Source organism: Nerophis lumbriciformis, linkage group LG23 (genome assembly GCF_033978685.3).
Source record: "Nerophis lumbriciformis linkage group LG23, RoL_Nlum_v2.1, whole genome shotgun sequence".
Classification (NCBI taxonomy): domain Eukaryota; kingdom Metazoa; phylum Chordata; class Actinopteri; order Syngnathiformes; family Syngnathidae; genus Nerophis; species Nerophis lumbriciformis.
Window position 1 is genome coordinate 29,184,161 of NC_084570.2, and position 20,358 is coordinate 29,204,518.

Genomic DNA, 20,358 nt, shown 5'->3' on the forward strand with positions numbered 1-20,358 from the left:
GGTCACAAAAAACATTCATAAAGTTTGGTTCTTTTATGAATTTATTATGGGTCTACTTAAAATGTGACCAAATCTGCTGGGTCAAAAGTATACATACAGCAATGTTAATATTTGCTTACATGTCCCTTGGCATGTTTCACTGCAATAAGGTGCTTATTGGTAGCCATCCACAAGCTTCTGGCAAGCTTCTGCTTGAATTTTTGACCACTCCTCTTGACAAAATTGGTTGGTTTTCTGACATGGACTTGTGTCTTCAGTATTGTCCACACTTTTGAGTCAGGACTTTGGGAAGGCCATTCTAAAACCTGGATTCCAGCCTGATTTAGCCATTCCTTTACCACTTTTAACATGTGTTTGGGGTCATTGTCCTGTTGGAACACCCAACTGCGCTAATGATTGTAGGTTGTCCTGAAGAATTTGAAGGTAATCCTCATTTTTAATTGTCCCATTTAAAGCACCAGTTCCATTGGCTGCAAAACAGGCCCAGAGCATAATATTACCACCACCATGCTTGACGGTAGGGATGGTGTTTCTGGGAATAAGCCTCTCATTTTCTCCTCCAAACATATTGCTGGGTATTTTGGCCAAACAGCTCAATTTTTGTGTGATCCGACATGGACAAAAATAAGACCTTCTGGAGGAAAGTTCTGTGGTCAGATGAAACAAACATTGAGCTGTTTGGCCACAATACACAGCAATATGATTGGAGGAGAAAAGGTCAGGCTTTTAATCCCAGGAACACCATTCCTACCGTCAAGCATGGTGGTGGTAATATTATGCCTGTTTTGCTGCCAATGGAACTGGTGCTTTAAATGGGACAATAATATACAAACCCCGTTTCCATATGAGTTGGGAAATTGTGTTAGATTTAAATATAAACGGAATAGAATAATTTACAAATCATTTTCAACCCACTGCGATGAGGTGGCGACTTGTCCAGGGTGTACCCCGCCTTCCGCCCGATTGTAGCTGAGATAGGCTCCAGCGCCCCCCGCGACCCCAAAAGGGAATAAGCGGTAGCAAATGGATGGATGGATTTTCAACCCATATTCAGTTGAATATGCTACACAGACAACATATTTGATGTTCAAACTGATAAACTTTTTTTTTTTGCAAATAATCATTAACTTTAGAATTTGATGCCAGCAACATGTGACAAAGAAGTTGGGAAAGGTGGCAATAAATACTTATAAAGTTGAGGAATGCTCATCAAACACTTATTTGGAACATCCCACAGGTGAACAGGCAAATTGGGAACAGGTGGGTGCCATGACTGGGTATAAAAGTAGATTCCATGAAATGCTCAGTCATTCACAAACAAGGATGGGGCGAGGGTCACCACTTTGTCAACAAATGCGTGAGCAAATTATTAAACAGTTTAAGAAAAACCTTTCTCAACCAGCTATTGCAAGGAATTTAGGGATTTCACTATCTACGGTCCGTAATATCATCAAAGGGTTCAGAGAATCTGGAGAAATCACGGCACGTAAGCAGCTAAGCCCGTGACCTTCGATCCCTCAGGCTGTACTGCATCAACAAGCGACATCAGTGTGTAAAGGATATCACCACATGGGCTCAGGAACACTTCAGAAACGCACTGTCAGTAACTACAGTTGGTCGCTACATCTGTAAGTGCAAGTTAAAACTCTCCTATACAAGGCGAAAACCGTTTATCAACAACACCCAGAAACGCCGTCGGCTTCGCTGGGCCTGAGCTCATCTAAGATGGACTGATACAAAGTGGTAAAGTGTTCTGTGGTCTGACGAGTCAACATTTAAAATTGTTTTTGGAAACTGTGGACGTCATATCCTCCGGACCAAAGAGGAAAAGAACCATCCAGATTGTTATAGGCGCAAAGTTGAAAAGCCAGCATCTGTGATGGTATGGGGGTGTATTAGTGCCCAAGAAATGGGTAACTTACACATCTCTGAAGGCGACATTAATGCTGAAAGGTACATACAGGTTTTGGAGCAACATATGTTGCCATCCAAGCAACGTTACCATGGACGACCCTGCTTATTTCAGCAAGACAATGCCAAGCCACGTGTTACATCAACGTGGCTTCATAGTAAAAGAGTGCGGGTACTAGACTGGCCTGCCTGTAGTCCAGACCTGTCTCCCATTGAAAATGTGTGGCGCATTATGAAGCCTAAAATACCACAACGGAGACCCCGGTTTGTTGAACAACTTAAGCTGTACATCAAGCAAGAATGGGAAAATAATTCTACCTGAGAAGCTTAAAAAATGTGTCTCCTCAGTTCCCAAACGTTTACTGAGTGTTGTTAAAAGGAAAGGCCATGTAACACAGTGGTGAACATGCCCCAACTACTTTGGCACATGTTGCAGCTATGAAATTCAAAGTTAATTATTATTTGCAAAAAATAAATAAAGTTTATGAGTTTGAACATAAAATATATTGTCTTTGTAGTGCATTCAATTGAATATGGGTTGAAAAGGATTTGCAAATCATTGTATTGCGTTTATATTTACATCTAGCACAATTTCAGAACTCTACAAACCCTGTTTCCACATATATATATATATATATATATATATATATATATATATATATATATCCATCCATCCATCTTCTTCCGCTTATCCGAGGTCGGGTCGCGGGGGCAGCAGCCTAAGCAGGGAAGCCCAGACTTCCCTCTCCCCAGCCACTTCGTCCAGCTCTTCCTTTGGGACCCCGAGGCGTTCCCAGGCCAGCCGGGAGACATAGTCTTCCCAACGTGTCCTGGGTCTTCCCCGCGGCCTCCTACCGGTTGGACGTGCCCTAAACACCTCCCTAGGGAGGCGCTCGGGTGGCATCCTGACCAGATGCCCGAACCACCTCATCTGGCTCCTCTCGATGTGGAGGAGCAGCGGCTTTACTTTGAGCTCCCCCCGGATGGCAGAGCTTCTCACCCTATCTCTAAGGGAGAGCCCCGCCACCCGGCGGAGGAAACTCATTTCGGCCGCTTGTACCCGTGATCTTGTCCTTTCGGTCATAACCCAAAGCTCATGACCATAGGTGAGGATGGGAACGTAGATCGACCGGTAAATTGAGAGCTTTGCCTTCCGGCTCAGCTCCTTCTTCACCACAACGGATCGATACAGCGTCCGCATTACTGAAGACGCCGCACCGATCCGCCTGTCAATCTCACGATCCACTCTTCCCTCACTCGTGAACAAGACTCCGAGGTACTTGAACTCCTCCACTTGGGGCAAGATCTCCTCCCCAACCCGGAGATGGCACTCCACCCTTTTCCGGGCGAGAACCATGGACTCGGACTTGGAGGTGCTGATTCTCATCCCAGTCGCTTCACACTCGGCTGCGAACCGATCCAGCGAGAGCTGAAGATCCTGGCCAGATGAAGCCATCAGGACCACATCATCTGCAAAAAGCAGAGACCTAATCCTGCAGCCACCAAACCAGATCCCCTCAACGCCTTGACTGCGCCTAGAAATTCTGTCCATAAAAGTTATGAACAGAATCGGTGACAAAGGGCAGCCTTGGCGGAGTCCAACCCTCACTGGAAACGTGTCCGACTTACTGCCGGCAATGCGGACCAAGCTCTGGCACTGAGCATACAGGGAGCGGACTGCCACAATCAGACAGTCCGATACCCCATACTCCCTGAGCACTCCCCACAGGACTTCCCGAGGGACACGGTCGAATGCCTTCTCCATGTCCACAAAACACATGTAGACTGGTTGGGCAAACTCCCATGCACCCTCAAGGACCCTGCCGAGAGTATAGAGCTGGTCCACAGTTCCACGACCAGGACGAAAACCACACTGTTCCTCCTGAATCCGAGGTTCGACTATCCGGCGTAGCCTCCTCTCCAGTACACCCGAATAGACCTTACCGGGAAGGCTGAGGAGTGTGATCCCACGATAGTTAGAACACACCCTCCGGTTCCCCTTCTTAAAGAGAGGAACCACCACCCCGGTCTGCCAATCCAGAGGTACCGCCCCCGATGTCCACGCGATGCTGCAGAGTCTTGTCAACCATATATATATATATATATATATATATATATATATATATATATATATATATATATATATATATGTGTGTGTGTGTTTATGTATATATATATATATATATGTAATACATATATATATATATATATATATATATATATAAAATATATGGAGGAGCAGCGGCTTTACTTTGAGCCTTTGATCCCGAGGGACTTTGGGAGCCGCTGGCTGGACGCTCCAGTGTAGCCTCTACAGCCAACTTCTACTGGATAGGTGAAGGGCCTCCATCCTGCTTGTGCACACTCGCCTGCCAGCTCTGAGTATTTGTCCCTCTTTCTTTCAAAGGCAGCCTCCATTCCCTCTTCCCATGGTACCGTTAATTCTACCATGATGACAGTTTTAGTAGAGGTGGACCACAGGACAATGTCTGGGCGTAACGAGGTTGTTGTGATCTCTTGAGGGAACTTCAACTGACGATCTAGATCAGCCCTCATGTTCCATTCTCCGCCAGCTGACAGGAGGGACTGGATGCTCTTGCTGCTGCTCTGAGGCTGGCCACCTTGCTTGACAAACTTAATCAACCGCTGAGCTGTTCCCGGACTGGGCCCATTTGCTTCCACTCTGCGTGCCTCCAGGATTTCAGCTAGCTTCCGCAGGACGCGGTCGTGCCGCCATCCATACCGGCCCTGCGACAAAGCTACCTTGCAGCCAGAAAGAATGTGATGCAAGCTTGGGTTCTGGGAGTCACAGAGCTGGCAGGTCACCTCTGCCCTGTACCACACATGCAAGTTCCCGGGACTGGGGAGGGTATCGTACGTGGCCCTGATGAGGAAACTTAGCCTCGCCTGGGGCATCTTCTACATGTCTGCCCACGTAACAACTCTGTTGACAACGACCTCCCAATTGGTCCATCTCCCTTGCTGCTGTTGGCCCACAGCCTTGATTATGTAGCTCTCCTCTTCCATCTTGACCACTTCTGAGATCACCAGATCTTTTCTTTCCTTCCTTGAGGCTTTGGACCACACTTTGGATGCTGTTCCCCATCCGAAGCCGGCTCTGCCAGACTGTATCTGTCCTACCATCTCCTGGTGTTTTAGTCTGACGATGGCCTGGTCTACTGTCTGCGTCGCATTCCACTTACGCCCTGTACAGACTTGGGTCTTGGTGTTACGGATAGACGGATCAGGTGAGTCTCTGAGCTCAAACACGAGCCTCACCTTCTCCTGTTTGGAGCCCAAGCTGATGGATTTCAGTAGCAGCTTCAGAATGGTTCTTCCAAACAGCGCCGTGTTAGAAAGACATCTGGGAAGGCCCAGCCACTTGCGAATGTAGTTGTTGGCTTTTGAGTCCATCTTGAGGACTGTGGTGGAGGTGATGTCGCACAACTTCAAGGGCCACATCAGGCGATGGTATAAAGTGAACTGGTAACACCAGACCTTGAATTTCCCTGGAAGATAGCTTTGGTCAATCTCCCCGAGTCTTTTCAGGAGTCTGGTGGTACATGCAGCCGTCTGGAGGAGGGTGGTAACATCATCCATGTAGCTCCGCAGCGCCGGGCGTCACTGGCCTGACTCAGATCTCACTCCTTTGACCATCTGTCTTCCACCGATAAGGATGATCTTGAAGGCTGTTATGAACAGTATTGGAGAGATAGAGCAACCCATTGCTATTCCCTTCTCTAACTGGTGCCAGCCAGTTGAGATCTCCTGAGTCGTGTAGCAGACTTTGAAGTTGTTAAAGTAGTTTACTACCAGGCTTTGGATGCATGATGGAATGTGGAAGAAGTTGAGTGCAAAGCTGATGAGTTGATGTGGAACCGATCCATAGGCATTTGCCAGATCCAACCAAACCACATGCAGGTCCGCTTTGTTGCGCTTGGCTGACTGGATTTGCTCCCAGATCATGGCCGAGTGCTCCACGCAGTCAGGGAAGCCTGGAACGCCTGCCTTCTGACAACTGATGTCGATGTAATTGTTTGCCAGAAAGTAGTTGGTCATCCGCTTCGCCACCACGGTGAAGAAAAGCTTCCCTTCCACATTCAGTAGGGCAATGCCTCTGAACTGGTCGATGTTACAGGAGTTTCTCTCTTTTGGGATAAAAGTTGTTGTTGCTCTGCTCCACGATGATGGTATGGACTGGGTTTTCCAGGCAACGCCCATCAGCTTCCACAACAGCTTCAGGAGTCCAGGACAGTTTTTGAAAACCTTGTAAGGTACCCTGTTCTGTCCGGGTGCTGAAGCAGTTCTTGCACGCTCAACCACTTGCTTAACCTCAGCCCATCTCGGGGGGGTGGTGTCAAACTGCGAGGAAGGCTCAGGTGGGCGAGGTATATGCCCCGGTGATCCGAGGGGGAGGTCCTTTTGGCTATCACTGAGCTGGACTATGATGTGTTCCTCCAACTCCTGCTCACTGGCCTGGAGTGTCCCGTTCTTCTTTTCCTCTAGCAGGCTTCGAGCATACTTGAAGGGGTCCCGGAAGAAGCTTGCCCTTGCTTTCTCCCTGCATCTTCTGCGTTTCCTGATCCTTTCAGCTCTCCTCAGTTGTGTGAGTCTTACTTTGATCTGGTCCCACAAGTTCTTCAGGCCGACTTTCTCCTGGTCATTGGCTTTCCTCCACTGCTTGCGTAAGAGGCGGCGTTTCTTTACGAGCTGGAGGATTTCCCTCTCCAGTCTCCCGCTCTGTTTGGGAACGATCTTCCTCTGTGGCATCAATCCAAAACGCTCTTTTCTTTCTTCGTAGATGTCTCCCATAATGTTTAGTTTGGAAGTTACACTGCCTCTTAGCGCACTTTGGAGGGTGGTGCATAAGTTCAAATCGAAGCTGCTCCAGGAGTCTTTGTCGTTGGCTTTTGGCCACTTCACTTTGGCTTTCCGGATAAGCTTCTTTGATGTTCCTCTTGTGGGTTCTCTACTTGGTGTTTCACTGTACTGCGGGCTGTGCTGTTGTTGCTGCACATCCTGCTTCCCAGCAGGACGTGTATATAAGTGTGTTTTTATATATTTACTTTTGTATATATAAATCAACACAAAATATTTACTTTGGAGCAATGTTCACAGACGCAGGCGAGCGATGATGTTCGTGGTTGAGCGAAGAGTTGTTTGATGTTGGATGCTAGAAAATGCCCGATACGTTGTAGCAGTCAGCCCTAATGCATTGTTGCAGCTCCATGATTTTTGTGCACGTCATTGCATGTGCTTTTGGGAGACGAGCGGGTGAAGTGTGCCGCCGTGTTCGGGGGTTGTGTGGCCATGGTGTGGAGAGTGGCTGGCGTGTTCAGGGGTTATAATGTGGGGTGTCACTAATGTCATATTGGGGGTGTCATTAATGCTCAAAATCCTCTAATATTTTTGCGATACACTGGTAGGGTACCCAAGATCGATTGGTAGACCGCGATTGAGAGGTTGGCGATGACCAAAATATGTAAATATTGAATGTCTCTCGGCTCTCGGTGAAGGCGGACGCGCTCCCTCCCTCTCCGCATCTGCTCTGCTTGCCTCTGTGTTTTGTCCTGTCTTCTCTAAACTTTAAGAGCCCCTCTTTCTGCGCTGATCTCCGAAATCCCAGTGAGACAAGCACAGTGACAGCCGCTCTGGATCCCTCCCTCACACATACTCCAACCCCACCAGGGCTGGCTCTAGACCATTTGATGCCCCAGGCAAGAGTGAGCTCTACCCTCCAGGCCCCATCCAGAAAAGTGTACCCCCCACCCCCATCACCAGCAAAAAGTCTATAAGCAGCATTACACAGTCAGCAAGTATTTATCTGACATGTAAAGACCAAAAAAATGCATTCTGAGGAAAAAATATAAGCCATTTAAACCATTTTTAATTTGTTCACTAAATGTCTGTGGAAGTAATGGTGATGAAAACTTATTTCATCAACTCTTTTTAGGGATTGTGAAGTCTGAGTTTACCTCATAAGATACTTCAATCAATCAATCAATCAATCTTTATTTATATAGCCCTAAATCACAAGTGTCTCAAAGGGCTGCACAAGCCACAACGACATCCTCGGTACAAAGCCCACATGGCTAAGTCATTCAGTTCTTAGTCGGTCAGTCAAACGGTGTGAATATAATAAGTCTATATGATATACTGTAATTGTATATATCAAAATTTAAAAGCAAAGTGTATATCATGAGTATAATATAATGATAGGGTGCAACCCATAATATAAGTACAGTATAACCTCTTACTTCCTATTCCAGTAACAGTTATAGTAACTATATGTATCTATAAAAAATCTATATAAAGGCACTGAAAGCTACTTTGAGTATGTAAGCTATGATTTATTATTATTATTATTATTATTATTATTATTATTATTTTCTCTTGCATCATGATGTTATTAGTAATAAAATACATTTAAGCAGTCATTTTAATGCAGCCAAAGTAAGACAACTATTTCAGATGAATAAGCCAGGTTGTACGGAGAGTATTTAAAAATGATTTGAACAAAAAGCAGTCTGATATTGAATAAGATATTGTATACTTTATTTTTTATTACAAATGAATTATTAGTTGGCTAGAAATAATCACTCACCTGGATCTACATGTTGCATCCGTCTCTCTGCAGCAAACGTGCTGTCTGGATACAGGCTGTAGTGTAAAACACAAAATGGCATAAATGTCATTTCTGCATGTATTGTAACTTTAAAGTACTTTTTTGGAAATTGTGTTTATTGATCATATTCCAAAACTGAAAAACGACAAGGCTCAGGTGAACAAATGTCCACCTCTTCCTCTGGAACAGCCTCCATGTGCCTGTCGGGGCTGTAAATGCGTCTTGTTGCAAGTCTTGTGGTTTCTGTGTCAGAACATGTGTATATGTCCTTATCGTGAATATATAGGTTTTTTTTCTGGCCCAAAACTGAGCTTGCCCCATAGGACTGTAGACTAGTAAAAAATAAAATCTAAAATCGCAAAAATTGGACTTTTAACAGCGATCGGACAACAAATGTATGGGAATTGCTGACTTTGATGACTTTTGTATTCGTGGTTGTGTTGTTTTTGGTATGTTTAACTCTGCCGATCAAAACTGGTTAAATACATTTAGCGCTGAATTTGACCAGCAGAGGGTGATAAAGCAACATCTTAAGTTTAATTGTGTAAACCACATGTGTGCAATGTTTGCTGTGTGTATTAACACTAAACCTTCTATTTTATTTAATTGACATTATACTTTTATAATGTTTATATTTTCAGTCATACAAACCAAAATAAAGGAAGACGTGTAAAGAAATAAAACTGAGGAAAAAAAATAAGGAACATCAATCCTCAACAAAACTTAGCTTCTGTTTCTTCATGTTGTTAACTATCTGTCTAGCTGCACACGCTGGAAACGAGTAGCGAGGGCAGAATAATGAATTTATTGACACTGCAGTGTGACTTTGTAAATAAGTAAACATAGCCTCTAAGGAATAAAACCTGCGTAGGCACTTTCTAAAAAAACATCCACATTTCGATGTCCGGCCCCTGAGACCTTGGGCTCTTGAAACTGTGGCCCTCTTTATGTAGTTGAATAGCCCTGCCCTACAATGTACTGTATGTCTGCTCTTGAACGTTTCTGTGCTGAAAATGTTAAGCGAAGTGAAGTGAATTACATTTATATAGCGCTTTTTCTCAAGTGACTCAAAGCGCTTTACATTGTGAAACCCAATATCTAAGTTACATTTAAACCAGTGTGGGTGGCACTGGGAGCAGGTGGGTAAAGTGTCTTGCCCAAGGACACAACGGCAGTGACTAGGAAGGCGGAAGCGGGGATCGAACCTGCAACCCTCAAGTTGCTGGCACAGCCGCTCTACCAACCGAGCTATACCGCCCCTGAAAATGTAACTTCATTGTAGTTTTTGAGCACAATGACAATAAAGTGCTATTCCATTCGTCTTCTTCTTCTTCTGTCGTGTGTCTTTAGATTTTCAGCTTTGTTGAGGCAAGCCAGGTCAACGTGTCATCGTCCAGGTCAATCATACCTTGTTCGCCATTCGGTGGCCGGTGTTTGGGGCAACTAGTTACTATATGCTCTACTGTCTGAACTGGGTCCCCACACTCGCAGGAGGCATCTTCCGCAAGTCCCCACCTCTTCATTGCTGCTCCGTAGCGTCCGACGCCGGTCCTCAAGCGGTTGAGGGTTGTCCACTGCTTCCGGGGCAGTTTCTGGCCGGAGACGTCTGTGGGGTCGTCGATGTAGTGGTGCAGCCTAGATGGTTCTGCTAACTTCCACTGTTCTCTCCATCTCGTCTTGACCCAGGTGGCCTTGGAAGTATCAGCTGATGTTGTGCTGAGCAGCTCGTGGGCTTGCATGGCAAAGGGGCGTCTTGACTTTAGGCGCACGCGTCATGGTGTTTCTGTGACGATCTTATGGAGGAGGTGGGATTCGCTGGTCTCTGCCTCTCGGGAGAGGGCCAGTGTGGCTGCTTCTCGTCTGATGTTTGCCGGGGCGATGCCAGCGAGGATGGGCAGTTGGTTTACTGGGGTCCCTCGCAGGCGCCCGGGGACGGTCCGCAGGGTGCTGTTGAGGGCGACATCCAACTTCTTTACATGGGCGCTACGGCACCAAACCGGGGCACAGTACTCGGCGGCTGAGAACACCAGGGCCAGTGTGGACATGTGCAGTGTCTTCGTCGTAGCTCCCCATGTGGTGCCGGCTAGCCGCCGTATTAGGGCGGCACGATCACTTGTCTTTGCCTTGGCACTGTGCAGGTGTTGTTTGAATGTCAGTGTTCTGTCAAGCTTCACACCGAGGTACGTGGGAACAGGCTGGGACTGTAACCGGGCATTATCCACCATGATGTTCATCTCACGGGCTGCTTCCATGTTGTTGAGGTGGAACATTGAAAATGTTGTCTTATCCATGCTGAGCTTGAGACGCCATTTCCTCAGGTATGAGGACATGATATTCATGTCCTCAGAGAGGCCCTGTTCTGCTGCTTCCCAGGATGGCTTACTAAGTAGGATGGCCAGATCATCTGCATAGCCATACTTCTTTGACTGAGTTGCAGGCAGGTCATGGATATAAATGTTGAACAGCATTTCTGCCAGCACTGAGCCCTGTGGGACGCCATTCTTAAGTTTCCTCACCCTGCTGCATTGGCCATTGCTGGTGTGTAGTCGGAAACTGCGGTTGCTCATCATCTCCATGATGAAGCTCACCATATGTTTGTCTGGGATGGTTTCCAGAAGTTTCATATGTAGCCCACGCATCCAGACAGTATCGTATGCAGCTGTGAAGTCCAAGAAGACAGCGCCAGCCTTCTCCCCTGCCTGCAAGCTGTCCTCTATGTCTTGACACAGAAGGGTCACCTGGTCCGCCATGGACCTACCGCTTTGGAAGGCAGCCTGTTCTTTAGGCAGCTGCGGGTCGATCACCGGGTTGAGACGTGCATGGAGGAGGCGTTCCAAGACCTTATATGGAACACACAGCAGTGAGATGGGTCGGTATCCCTTAGGGTCATCACTAGGCTTGTTTGGCTTCGGCAGAGCGCTCACCTTGGCACGACGCCAGATCTTTGGCAGCTTCAGACATCGGAGACACATGGAGAGGAAGGAGCACAGCCAGACGGTTGCCTTCTTGCCTTGATGTTTTATGTATTCCGGATGGATGCCGTCGATGCCTGGTGACTTACCCGTTTTCAGCCGTTGGATGGCCTGCCCGATTTCTTGTGTTGTGAAATCGCAGGATAGGTTGAGATCATAGCCTGGTGCCCTATGCAGCTCACGGACTTTTGCCGATGTTCTTCTGCTGAAGTCCTTGTCTGCACTGCGGTAGCGGCGGTTGCTCAGCAATAGTGACGCGATGGAATTTGCAGTGATGGGACATTGTGCTAGGGTTGTCGACCTGCCCATCAGCTTGTTCATGGTCTGGCACGCCCGACGACTAGAGTGTGTGAAGTCGATTGATTCCACTGTCTCCGTCCATCTTTGCCTGCGTTTCTCATTTAGTCTGCAGATTAAGTTGTTCGCTGCTATATCCCTGTCGTCGCTAGTTTGTGATTCTGTGTGGGCGCGAAACAGATCTTCACATTCGCCATACCAGCAGGGTACATAGGCTTTGCGTATGCCACGGGGGATGTTCTTCTTGGCGGCAGCCAGCATCATCTTGCAGTATGAGTCATAAGCGATGTCCAAGTTGGTGGGGCGCGGGTGTGGGAGACCAGCAACTGCCTTGTTCACTTGCTGTGTGAAGCCTACCCAGTTTGCTTTTCGGAAGTTCCACCTCCTCACATCCTTCCCTTCCACAGACTGGACCAGAGATGGAATGGTTATGAGCGATGGTCGGTGGTGTGATCGGGGGAATCTGTTTAGAATGCGTCTTACTGGTAGTGGTTCGTTGTCGCGACATTTTGCAAAGGCCAGGTCCGGGTTGGTGGTGCTGTTCCAGCGTGCAGAATAGAAAGTGCGTGGCTCCTTTGGGTCGTATAGAAGTGTCCCATCGGCGGCCGAGGCCCATTCTGCCAGGAATTCACCATCAGCATTGGCGCTGCTGTAGCCCCAGTCTGTGTGCTGGCTGTTGAAATCACCAGCATACATGGCGGGGGCTGGGACATCTGGCAGAGATGTTGGGACAAACCTAGTCGGAGGCGGCTTGTAGATGTTGACGATGGTGGTGTCTTGCACTTTAGTTATAATCCATTCTACCTCTGCATCGTTTGCGGACTGTGCTATAGCTGACCAAGCCATGTTGTTACGAATGAATGTAGCTATGCCGTGATGTTTGTCGGCGGTGGGACCAGCCAGGGTGTACCCAGGGAGCTTCAGGAAGTTCTTGTTTTCAAGGTGAGTCTCCTGCAGTAGAACTATAGTCGCCTTGTTTTTAATGGCGATCTGTTCGATGACGTTGAGTTTAGCGGTGGTAAGGCTTTCAACGTTGAGCTGCAGTGACGCTAAACCAACTAGGCTTTTTGCGGTCTGCAGACGTGGTAAAGACATTAGTTTTGCTTTTGTAGGCTTTTTGAACCTTTAAGCTATTCGTAGGTGAGACCCCTTCCATTCGTCCATGTACCTGTTACTCCAGTATGCGAACTACTCTTGTGGCACGACTTTTAAAGGGAACCAAAAAAAGCACATCACCCTGATTCTCGCTTCTCTGCATAGGCTTCCTGTTCATTTTAGAATTGACTTGAAAATGTTTGTTTTTAAAGCTTTGAATGGACCGGCCCCAAAGTACATCGCAGACTTCATCCAAATTTATGTCCGAGGGCCAGTTCCAACTTGTGGGGCCTAAAACGAGGCTTAAAACTAGGGGAGACAGGGCCTTCTCTGTTGTTGGCTCTAAACTTTGGAATGTTCTGCCCCCTCATGTCAGAATGATGTTTTAAGTCTCATCTTAAAACCCACTTTTATTCTCCGGCTTTTAAATCGGCATGAGTCTCTTGGTCCTCTGTCTTACACTTTTGTAGAATAAAACAATGAATTTGACACTTCATAATGCGCCACACATTTTCAATGGGAGACAGGTCTGGTCTACAGGCAGGCCAGTCTACTACCCGCACTCTTTTACTACGAAGCCACGCTGTTGTAACACGTGCAGAATGTGGCTTGGCATTGTCTTGCTGAAATAAGCAGGGGCGTCCATAAAAAAGACATATGTTGCTCCAAAACCTGTATGTACCTTTCAGCATTAATGGTGCCTTTACAGATGTGTAAGTTACCCATGCCTTGGACACTAATACACCCCCATATCATCACAGATGCTGGCTTTTGAACTTTGCGCCTATAACAATCCGGATGGTTCTTTTCCTCTTTGGTCCGGAGGACACGACGTCCACAGTATCCAAAAACTATTTGAAATGTGGACTCGTCAGACCACAGAACACTTTTCCACTTTGCATCATTCCATCTTAGATGAGCTCCGGCCCAGGGAAGCCGGCGGCGTTTCTGGGTGTTGTTGATAGATGGCTTTCGCTTTGCATAGTAGAGTTTTAACTTGCACTTACAGATGTAGCGACCAACTGTAGTTACTGACAGTGGTTTTTTGAAGTGTTCCTGAGCCCATGTGGTGATATCCTTTTCACACTGATGTCGGTTTTTGATGCAGTACCGCCTGAAGGATCAAAGGTCACGAGCATTCAATGTTGGTTTTCGGCCTTCCAGTGATTTCTCCAGATTCTCAGAACCTTTTGATGATATTACAGACCGTAGATGGTGAAATCCCTAAATTCCTTGCAATAACTGGTTGAGAAATGTTGTTTTTAAACAATTTGCTCAGGCATTTGTTCACAAAGTGGTGACCCTTGCCCCATCCTTGTTTGTAAATGACTGAGCATTTCATGGAAGCTGCTTTTATACCCAATCATGGCACCCACCTGTTCCCAATTAGCCTGTTCACCTGCGGGATGTTCCAAATAAGTGTTTGATGAGTATTCCTCAACTTTCTCAGTCTTTTTTGCCACTTGTGCCAGCTTTTTTGAAACATGTCGCAGGCATCAAATTCCAAATAAGCTAATATTTGCAAAAAAATATCAAAGTTTCTCAGTTCGAACGTTAAGTATCTTGTCTTTGCAGTCTATTCAATTGAATATAGGTTGAAAAGGATTTGCAAATCATTGTATTTTGTTTTTATTTACCTTTTACGCAACGTGCCAACTTCACTGGTTTTGGGTTTTGTAGACTGCACAGAAAAGGGAAGGACGTGCGTGTGTGTTCTCGTCTCACATAAGGATTGTGGAAAAATGGGCAACATTCCAAAAAAAGTAACATTTCCTCTTTAGGTCGGTGTAGTGACCCCCCTGTCCTTTCAAGTGTGTTTTTTTTGTTTTGAAATGAAAAGCTCAGTTCCAAAATAAAACCGAGTACTTGAAGAGCACCCCCTTCCCCCCTTTCAGTGCTGAGAACCTGCTCACCCGACTCACGTGCAGGTTCCGTGCAGCAGCGGAACCTCCAATTGTAGCGCACCACGTGACCTTGTGGTCGCCGATGTTTGTCTCTGAGAGTTACGCTTGTGACAGGGCTGGTTTGCTTTCCACCGCTCCGTGCGTCACGTTTGTGCGCGCCTGGCAAAAAAAAAAAGCGTGCGTAAGAGAAGCAAAAAGAAAAAAAAAGAAGAAGAAAATTTGCCGCGTTACTACAGAGCTCTTTCCTTTTTTGTGACCAGTCTCTATATGAGGAGGAAATAATGACACAAGCGTTTAATCACTGAACGGCAGGGTCAAGGGTCATGTTCATCATGTTCATGGTCAGTGACTGCGGATATTTGGATGACGAATTACGTTTTTTTTAGATTTAATGTGTATTCCACTTGAGTCACCAATAGAAAATTGTGTAATCCACATTTTTGGTCAATGCAACTGGGGATACAATAAACATGCCAGCAAACATGCATTCTTAGAAAAAACAAAGACTTCCTTAAAAACCTGGTTTTGCAGAATTGAGCAAGCGGCATCAAGCTTTTGGATGGCTCTGACCTGAAACTAACAGTAACCAAGATTGATAAGTGTAATAAGAACATCCTTTTGTAAATAAAAATACCTTTTCCCGACAAGTGAGCTAAAGTGATTTTCTGCATCATTGTACTCGTCGTTGTTGGTGTTATGGTGGGAGCCACCACACGACTCTTCCAGTGATCTTGTTTGTCTCTGTGCGATTCAAAACTCTCTTCTAAGAGACCAATGAGCAACATAACTAACTAACTCTAAACAAAATTAATCGAAGACAATTAAATCATCACTTACATATTGCCTATGAGCAGCAAAGGTACCAATATATTTAAATTGAAAATTCCTGTGGACATTTTGATGGGTCTGCTATCTGTGCCCTGTACCACTGGCCGGGGTTTGTCGGAAACCGCCGTACTTTTAGGATGGTTCTGAGCGTCTGAATCCGTGAGTTTTAGGTGTAACTGTACAAAATGAGCTACAGAGCTCGCCTAAAACATTAGCATGATTAAATTAAAATGTAACACTTAGCAAGTGTGCTAATGATAGCATGCTAATAGTTAACATGTCTCACATATCAAGTAACATGGCTGTAAGGTGCATGGAGAAAAAATAAAATAAAAAAGTAGAGAAAAAAGTAAAAAAAACAGGAAAAAAAGGTAGCATGCTAATATTTGTTTGCTAGCATGCTAATGTTTGCATGCTAACAGTTAACAAGTGCCATGTACCAAATTATTTGACTCTCGGGTAAACGGAAGCAAATTTAGCTAAACAAATATCATGCTTATGTTAGCATGCAAGCAAGCTAACGTTAACATACTATCAGTTAGCTTGTATCGAAAGTAAACAAGTGTGTGAGCAAAATGAGATGTTAAGCACCGAGCTACGTGAAAGAATGGCTGAGCTACAAGAGGAGGTAATATTGTCTTTTTGGCGTTTGTCTCAGAGCAATCGTCCATGAAAAGGGTATGTACCCATTAAATGGGCCCATTTTTTAAAAATTTGTGAATAGCGTCACCATGATAACACGAAATGTTGCCAACTTAAAGTACCGCCGTAGGCGCGAGTGAGACCTTTCCGATGGTATAACACATGTGGGGGTTCGTTGGCCAATCCGTCTCGTATTAATCGTAAGAGAAACCTGCAGATCTATAATAATAAAAGTGGAAATATGAGGAATAATAATATGGGCTGCTTGCATTGCAGCAGGCCCATAACTACAAAAATACACTATTTTGCCAAAAGTATATGGCCACCTGCCTTTACTCACATATGAACTTGAAGTGCCATCCAGTGGAATTGTCCAAAATGTTTTGGTATCTTGGAGCATTCAAAGTTTCTTTCACTGGAACTACCAGCAACCCCACACCATAATTCCTCCTCCACCAAATTTCACACTCGGCACAATGCAGTCTGAAATGTAGCATTCTCCTGGCAACCTCCAAACCCAGACTGGTCCATCAGATTGCCAGATGGAAAAGCGTGATTCATCAGTCCAGAGAAGGCGTCTCCACTGCTCTAGAGTCCAGTGGCGACGTGCTTTACACCACTGCATCCCACTCTTTGCATTGGACTTGGTGATCTATGGCTTAGATGCAGCTGCTCGGCCATGGAAACCCATTCCATGAAGCTCTCTGCATACTGTACGTGGGCTAATTGGAAGGTCACATGAAGTTTGTAGCTCTGTAGCAACTGACTGTGCAGAAAGTCTTTGCACTATGAGCTTCAGCATCCGCTGACCCTTCTCTGTCAGTTTATGTGGCCTACCTCTTGGTGGCTGACTTGCTGTTGTTCCCAAACTCTTCACTTTTCTTATAATAAAGTTGACTTTGAAATATTTAAGAGCGAGGACATTTCACGACTGGATTTGTTGCACAGGTAGCATCCTATGACAGTTCCACGCTGGAAATCACAATTTCTGATTGTGTGGAACATTTATTTGCAATCGAGGTTAGTTTTAGGGGTAACAGTTAAGTATGTAAGTGAGAATGGTGGGAGGAATACTATTTGTTTTGTCCGACGTTGTAGGAAAAACTGAAACGTTTCTTGTTCTCATGACAACAAATGGTATTTGGAAAAATGATTGCAATATGTAAAAGGACAAATCATAACAACATAAAGGGTGAAAATACTGGAAACAATGAATTCTGGTAAGATAGGTAACTGCTTGGTGAACGATTTGAGGCCACAATTAGACAAAACACATTATATTATATTTTGGTGCAAGTGCACAATAATGTGCTGAAATTGTATCTTTTATTAGATTGTGTGAATGGTGTTAACCACACTACTTGTAATCACTACTCAGTGCTGTTCTCGCGTACACATCAGTAACACAAAAAAACAAATTACTGGAAATTAAAAAAACTAATATTTCCTTGAGTTTCTTTCGACTTATTGAGTGACTTGATGACTTATTGACATCTGACTGACTAACTTTGGACTGAATGAGTGAGCCATCACATTCTATTCACCGGACTTGATGATTCAGCCCCCAGTGTGCTGCAAAACTATCAATTCTACAAAAATGTTCCTCAGTTTCAGAGAATACAACTATTTGTTTGAGGGTGAGTCATGATAGAAGTGATTTTGGAAAAACTCAAGTTTAAATCCAAGAGCCTGTTTTGCTGAGGGTATGTCATGGTTGCAAAAAAACTCATTGCTGTAGCGGAAGAACGGAATGGTTGAAACACAGCATATTCTTACTGCTCTGAAAACACAGATTTGTTCTCTCAGAGCATTCAGTTTGTCTAAAAAGACGTTTCACCTCTCATCCAAGCAGGCTTCATCAGATTGGTCAGATCTGAGACTAGGTCTGACCAATCTAAGTCGGATCTGAGACTCGGTCTGACAAATCTAAGTCAGATCTGAGACAAAGTCTGACCAATCTAAGTCAGATCTGAGACTAGGTCTGATAAATCTAAATCAGACCTGAGACTAGATCCAACCAATTAGAGTAAGATCTGAGATTAGGTCTGACCAATCTAAATCAGACCTGAGACTAGATCTGACCAATTAACGGAAAATCTGATATTAGGTCTGACCAATCTAAGTCAGACCTGAGACTAGATCTGACCAATTAGAGTAAGACCTGAGACTAGGTCTGACCAACCAGAGTAAGATTTGAGACTCGGTCTGACCAATCAAAGTCCGACCTGAGACTAGATCTGACCAATTAGAGTAAGATCTAAGACTAGATCTGACCAATTAGAGTAAGATCTGAGATTAGGTTTGACCAATCTAAATCAGACCTGAGACTAGATCTGACCGATTAACGTAAAATCTGATATTAGGTCTGACCAATCTAAGTCAGACCTGAGACTAGATCTGACCAATTAGAGTAAGACCTGAGACTAGGTCTGACCAATCAGAGTAAGATTTTAGACTCGGTCTGACCAATCTAAGTCAGACCTGAGACCAGAACTGACCAATCTAAGTCTATGAGCATGAACTAATGTAGGCCTGCTCAGATGGCGAAACATCTTCTGAGACAAACTAAACGATCCGGTTGTGATCGATTGAAAGCCCTGAAAATAAAAGACCTGAACAAATGAGAACATCTATAGACATGTATTTGTTGTAGTTCACAGGTGAATAAGGTTAGTTACCCTTGCAGTTTATACCAAACCAAAGCGACAAAGTCTTAATTCCAGCAGCAATATCTTTTTCCAATGCCCCAAAGTGACCGTGTCATTCTGCAAACACCTTCCCTGTCCCTCTCCGTCTTACTAGTCCTACTCTATTTTAGTATCAAAGATCACATATGACGGGAATACCAACCCGAACAATTGTTTACTAGACCGGCACTAACATGGATGATGGGAACGACTTGGGAGTTTGCCATTATATTCTTATCAGTGACGGAGCAGGAAGGGGCTAGGAATATGTTTGCGGTTACATTTCAAATGAGCCGCCCTGTCACTCATTGATTAACATTTGACATGCGCTTATTAATTAATTGTAGTTACTTGTTACTTTCCCAAAGACGTATTAGAATGCCTAATTGCTCTTTAATGAATGGAAAATAATTAAAGATTTACTTAAAAACACTTTTATATATCTGCCATTCTGAGAGAGACAATTCAATTCGGTTTTATTGTCATTGTCCCAGAGAACAACAACATTAAGTTAATCAACACTGCATAGTTTGATGATCCTAAACCCCAAAACCCCCATCAATAACCTTGTGTAAACACTGAACAGTTTTTTGACATCCAACAATCTAACAGACCAGAGATGCAAAGTCCACTTCAGAGTTGTTGTTGGTGGATGGTCGAGTCCACGAGGGTGTGTGTTCAGCAGGCTAGAGCAGTGTCAAGGTCTTTTTAGCTCAGGGGCCACATGGAGAACAATAATGGCATGATAACTTGAATATAAAGACAACTTCAGATTGTTTTTTTGTTTAAAAATAGACCAAGCACATTCTAAAAATGTACACATCATAATTAATTTTTTTACACTTACATGATGCGTTAATAGTATTCTCTCGTCATGTGTAGTTATTTATACTTTCTTAATAAATGATAATGTTGATCAGTCAAACAGGTGGAATTGAGTCTGGCAGAGTTTTAAAATATTCCCACTGGTGTTAATTTGTAATCTATCAGAAGGTGAAATTAATAATAATACATATTAAAATGACAGGATGTTATTCATGTAATTTACTTATTTGCCTCAACTGATAAATATCATGTAGTTTATTCTGTACATATGTAGCATCATCTACAACAAAACTTGTGAATTTCGACCCATTTCATGAATCACACATGAAGTTTCTTTCAGCATATTTCTGCGTGTCCAGATAATGTGTCCCCACTCATAAATACAACAGGAAATTTAGAAATTATCAAAAACATGTATTTGTGTAGAAATGTCACAGGTTACATTAGCAACAACTTATTTGACAATCAAGGCATGAACGTAACAGTCCACATTTTCTATACTGTAGCTACGCCCCCTCTGAAGTCATGTCCCTCCCCTGACAGGGAATACAAATAATTGCTATTGCGACATC

General features: G+C 44.6%; 1 protein-coding gene across 2 annotated transcripts in view; it reads right to left on the bottom strand.

Moving 5' to 3' along the window:
* il10 (interleukin 10) overlaps positions 1–14,982 on the bottom strand; it is a 33,041-nt gene extending 18,059 nt beyond the window's left edge. Inside the window, exons 1-2 of one of the 2 annotated variants that reach the window (XM_061985414.2) lie at positions 14,814–14,982; positions 8,516–8,571 (exon numbers count right to left, since the gene is read on the bottom strand). In XM_061985414.2, the coding sequence (XP_061841398.1) occupies positions 8,516–8,534 (19 nt within the window). In that variant the 5' untranslated portion in view covers positions 8,535–8,571; positions 14,814–14,982. Of the gene's footprint in view, positions 1–8,515; positions 8,572–14,537; positions 14,558–14,813 lie in introns of those variants that run through there. The other variant, XM_061985415.1, reaches the window with a different exon arrangement.
* Between the last annotated feature and the right edge of the window lie 5,376 nt (positions 14,983–20,358).